The 5,384-nt window shown below is 32.8% G+C and overlaps 1 protein-coding gene across 1 annotated transcript; it reads left to right on the top strand.

The window, feature by feature from the left end:
- Nucleotides 1-397: 397 nt before the first annotated feature.
- LOC114163433 (uncharacterized) lies at nt 398-3,719 on the top strand. Its single transcript, XM_085666596.1, has 5 exons — nt 398-791; nt 895-1,798; nt 2,247-2,338; nt 2,707-3,567; nt 3,643-3,719. The coding sequence occupies exons 1-5, from the start codon at nt 398-400 to the stop codon at nt 3,717-3,719; spliced, it is 2,328 nt and encodes a 775-aa protein (XP_085522722.1).
- Nucleotides 3,720-5,384: the final 1,665 nt, after the last annotated feature.

The raw sequence follows: 5,384 nt of genomic DNA, 5'->3' as shown, positions 1-5,384 counted from the left end.
CTTGAAATTGAGACTTATTGCGGATAGGACAAAAGATGGAAGGATATATAATGTCCCCAATGTTTCAGAAGTTGCAGCCCTTATAGTTTGTGATGTAGATAGATACTACTTCAGGGAGAGACATCATAATGGAAAAGCAATCTGGCAAGTTGTAAAGAATAAATGAATTGCACACTAGCTATTTAGGATTTCAATATCCTTTACTCTTCCCATATGGGGAAGATGGTTATAGACATGATGTCAATCATTGACAGAAACCAAGATTCAACAACAAAAGGAACAAACTCATAATTAGGGAGTGGTTTTGTTTTAGATTACAAATAAGACAATCTAAAGCACAACTTTGCTTAGATCTAGATGACTTTTTCAACAATTCATAGTTGATGGATATACAATGATGGAGTCTGAAAGATTGTCATTCATTAAATATAATCAATCGAAGTTAAGGGTTGATAAATACAATAACTTCTGTCAGGCTTCCACCAGCTCACAAACTCAAGGATCACAACAAGGAAAGAGGGTTGTTCTTTTGTCATCTTTTATTGGTAGCCGCAGATTCATGGACCAACTATATTTTGATGGAATGGCTATTTGTAGTTATATGGGATTCCCAGAACTTTTTATAACTTTCACATGCAATCCTAAATGGCCTAAAATAACCAGACTACTTGCTAAGCTAAAGCTATCTCCAACAGACCGTCCTGATATAGTGTTAAGGGTCTTCAAGATTAAGTTTGAACAACTTTTGATAGACTTAACTAAGAATCATCTACTAGGTAAAACTATTGCATGTAAGTCATCCCTTTTTGTAATCATCATTCTTTAATATAGTTTTCTATCAAATCAGTTTGGATTGTTTTCTTTGTGAATAAATGTCTTTTGCTTCATTTGCAGTCATGTATACCATAAAATTTCAGAATCGTGGTTTACCACATGAACACCTACTGATTTTTTTGCATCCCAGTAGCAAATACCCAACTCTTGATGATATTGATAAGGTAATATCTGCAGAAATCCCTTGTCCAATAAATAATCCTGAATTGCATAAATGTGTTCAAGATCACATGATTCATGGACCTTGTGGAATGTTAAACAAATCTCTGCCTTGCATGAAAAACGGAAAATGCTCACGCCTATTTCCAAAAATATTTCATAGGACAACTACCATATTAGAAGATGGTTTTCCTCATTATTGTAGAAGGAACGATTCATTGACAGTAACCAAGAATGGGGTTTGTCTTGACAATCGTTCTGTGGTTCCTTACAATCCACAATTGTTGTTAAAGTACCAAGCACATATAAATGTTGAATGGTGTAATCGTAGCACTTCCATCAAGTACTTATTCAAATATATCAACAAGGGTTACGACAGAATAACGTCTGCTATAGTTCCAGAGCAAAATGAATTCTTTTTGATCAAAGAACCAATAGATGAAATCAAGCAATATCTTGATTACAGATATGTATCTCCTTGTGAAGCATGTTGGAGAATATTTTCGTTTCCATTTCATGGACGAAATCCAGCAGTAGAAAGATTGTTTTTCCATCTTCCCGGAGAACAGGTAGTATACCTTAAAGATGATGACGTGATTGATGATATCATGGGAAAAACAATAGTTTCGGAATCAATGTTTATAAGTTGGATGGAATGTAATAAGAAATACGCAGAAGCCAGGGAATTAACAGATGTTGACTTTGTTTCTAAGTTTGTATATGTCAAGAAAGATAGATGTTGGAAACCAAGGAAAATGGGGAATGCTATTGGAAGACTGATTTGGGTTCCTCCAAGTACTGTGAAGTATTTTATCTTAGAAGAATGTTAACCCATGTAAGAGGACCAACATCCTACATTGATATCAGAACAATTAACAATGTAATATATTCTACATTTAGAGAAACTTGCTTAGCTTTGGGAATATTAGCAGATGATACAGAATATGTTGAAGCTATAAAAGAAGCAAAGGATTGGGGTTCCAGACATTATCTAAGAAAATTATTTATCACTATCATGTTGTCAAATAATGTTAATCGACCAGAAGAATGCTAACCCATGTAAGAGGACCAACATCCTACATTGATATTAGAACAATTAACAATATAATATATTCTACATTAAGAGAAGCTTGCTTAACTTTGGGAATATTAGCAGATGATACAAAATATGTTGAAGCTATAAAAGAAGCAAAGGATTGGGGTTCTTGACATTATCTAAGAAAATTATTTGTCACTATCATGTTGTCAAATAGTGTTAATCGACCAGAAGACCTATGGAACAAGACATGGGAGTGGTTAGCAGATGGAATTCTCTATCGAGAGAGAAATATAGCAGGAATTCCAGGTTAGCTCCAATAAATTGTATTCATAAATATATAATGCAAAATTAAATGTCTTAAATGTTTTTGTGTGTAGAACTAAATCTTACTCCAGAAGTACTCCAAAATCTAACCTTGATTGAGATTGAAAAGATCTTGGATAGAAGCAGTTTAAAGTTCTTCCCAACAATGCCATACCCAAATGGATTCGTTACCCAAAATTGTGGAAATAGATTGGTATATGTAGAACTTGACTATAACACTGTTGACCAACGAGATTTATTCCAATCAAATTTCAAATCCATGACAAGTTAAGTATTATTATCGTTTTTTGTACTTGACTATTAAATTGAATTACATTATGCAATCAGTTTGAATAACCATTCAATTATAGGTGAACAAAAAAATATTTTTGAAAAGATCAAGCAAGCAGTTGTTAATAAACAAGGAGGTGTATTCTTTTTGTATGAGTATGGTGGAACTGGAAAAATGTTCATGTGGAAAACACTGTCAACAGTAGTGCGTTCCGAATGTAAAATTGTACTCACAGTAGCTTCAAGTGAAATAGCTTCCTTACTATTGCCAGGGGGAAGAACAACACATTCTAAATTCAAGATATCGGTACCAACACTAGAACATTCAATTTGTAACATTTCACAAGGATCCGAAGCGTTAGAGTTGTTAAAGAAAGCAAAACTTATTATTTGGGATGAAGCTTCTATGGCACACAAATTTTGTTTTGAAGCTCTGGATAGAACTCTAAATGACATAATGAACGGTATTACAAAAGAGGGTTCAGTTTTTGGAGGAAAAGTCGTAGTATTTAGAGGAGACTTTAGGCAAATATTACCTGTTATACCAGGAGGGTCCAGATCAGATATTGTCAACGCCACAATTAATTCATCTTATATATGGGATCACTGTGAAGTTTTAAAACTGACAAAAAACATGCGTTTGTTACAAGAAGGCCTACAATCAACTACTGCATCAAAGATTCAAGAATTCTCAGACTGGATTGTTCAAATTGGTGATGGTAAGTTACAAGAACCTAATAATGGTTTAGTTGAAATTGAAATACCTGAAGAATTCCTAATTTCAGAGTTCAATGATCCTATAGAAGCAATTGTGTCTGCCATTTACCCAAATTTGATACAAAAACATACGAACGAGTCCTATCTACAGTGTAGGGCTATATTGGCAAGTAAGATTGAGACAGTCAATGAAATCAATCAATACATGTTATCACTAATTCCAGGTATATCAATCTACACCCTCAAACTAATGATTATAATTTGGAAATTTAGTGTGACTAATATTATTACTAATATAGGGGAAGAAAAGGAGTATCTTAGCTGTGATTCAGTTGATGAAACAGAATCTGATTCAACGATAACTACAACACTATAACTTCCGAATTCCTAAATTCTCTCTCTACCTCTGGCCTTCCTAACCATAGAATCAAATTGAAGATTGGAGCACCAATAATGCTTTTGAGGAACTTGGATCAAGCAGAAGGTTTGTGCAATGGGAGCAGATTAATAATAACAAGACTTGCAAACCATGTTATTGGAGCTAAGATGATTACAAGTAATAAAGATGATCAAGACATTTATATTCCACGAATGTCAATGTCCCCTTCACAATCCCCATGGCCATTTAAGCTAATCAGAAAACAATTTCCTATCATACTATCATATGCAATGACAATAAACAAATCTCAAGGTCAATCACTACGTTTTGTTGTATTTACCGACACCGGTATTTAGTCACGGTCAGCTATATGTTGCAGTCTCTCGAGTTCAAAGTAAATCTGGGTTAAGAATCCTAATCCATGATAAGGACAACAAACCTTCGAATACAACAACCAATGTTGTATACAAAGAAGTGTTCCAAAATGTATAGTTTGTCTTAAGAAAAAACCTTTTGTTACTAATTACTAAATATTTTGTACAAGACTGCCAAAGATTTGATTAGAAAAAGATATATTATTGTATTCCGATTCCATAGAAAGAAGTTCGATCTATTATTTAAGTTTATAGGTCATACCAAAATACATTTTCAAAGATGCAAAAAGTTCTTACTTTTCGAGATAGACAGAACCATTGCAGTAAGCTTATCAAGATCTACCCATGATAAAACCTAGAAATCCCAATTGCAAACAATGATGCATGTCTCTTCGCAAGCTTAACTGCAAAAATGAAAAATCTTCAATAAATTCCGAAATAAAACATCCAGATCCGTCTAATATGGTTTACAGAATAATTGATCAATATGAGATTAAAAAAAGAATAACCAATTCAATGTTATTGAGGCCAGAAGAACTCACCAAATTAGATATCAAGCTCCTTCCATTGTTCCAACTTCAATTGTTCCCAAAAGCTTACAAGTTCCGCTATATGAACCCATGACCAATGACTACTTTAGAATCTTTTCAAGTTGACCATTATTTTGTCCTATTGCACAACACATGACAATGCATTTAAACTGAAACCAACAAACTGACCTAACTTATATTGAACTTTGATAACAACGCCACCAAAATTGATTTCTCCACTACTACGATAAAATTGATTATATTCAATTTTTTTCCAAGTCCAGTTTTTACTCACAAACATACATCTTCCAGTATGTTGTGTTTCATGATCCATTAGCAGTACGTCAACTTAGAACCCAATCCAAAATTTTACTAACCACACCACCACAAGTCTTAGCTATAAATATACCATTAGCCATGACTATAATATCGGTACACAACTGGATCATCGCACTTAATTATTTGATTAACATTAACATTAAAGAATTTTTGTTATTAATCAATTATTGTAGTTAAATATTTTCATCACATTCGTACAAAGCTTTGGTTTATTAATCAATTTTTGGGATTAATTCTTTTTTTAATAAAATTTCTCTGTAACTTCTACTCTATTAATAAATTTTCTATAACATCCAAAATTATACGAAAATAGACATTACTTTAATTAGTATTGGACAATTTATTATTTTAATTGTTACATTCAAGTAATTTAGTACACACGTTAATATACCAACAAAAATTAAACAATTCTATACTAG

The sequence above is a fragment of the Vigna unguiculata genome, chromosome 9 (assembly GCF_037176805.1).
Source record: "Vigna unguiculata cultivar grain cowpea cultivar isolate G323 ecotype 2 chromosome 9, ASM3717680v1, whole genome shotgun sequence".
Classification (NCBI taxonomy): domain Eukaryota; kingdom Viridiplantae; phylum Streptophyta; class Magnoliopsida; order Fabales; family Fabaceae; genus Vigna; species Vigna unguiculata.
This window is presented reverse-complemented; position numbering and strand designations above follow the sequence as displayed.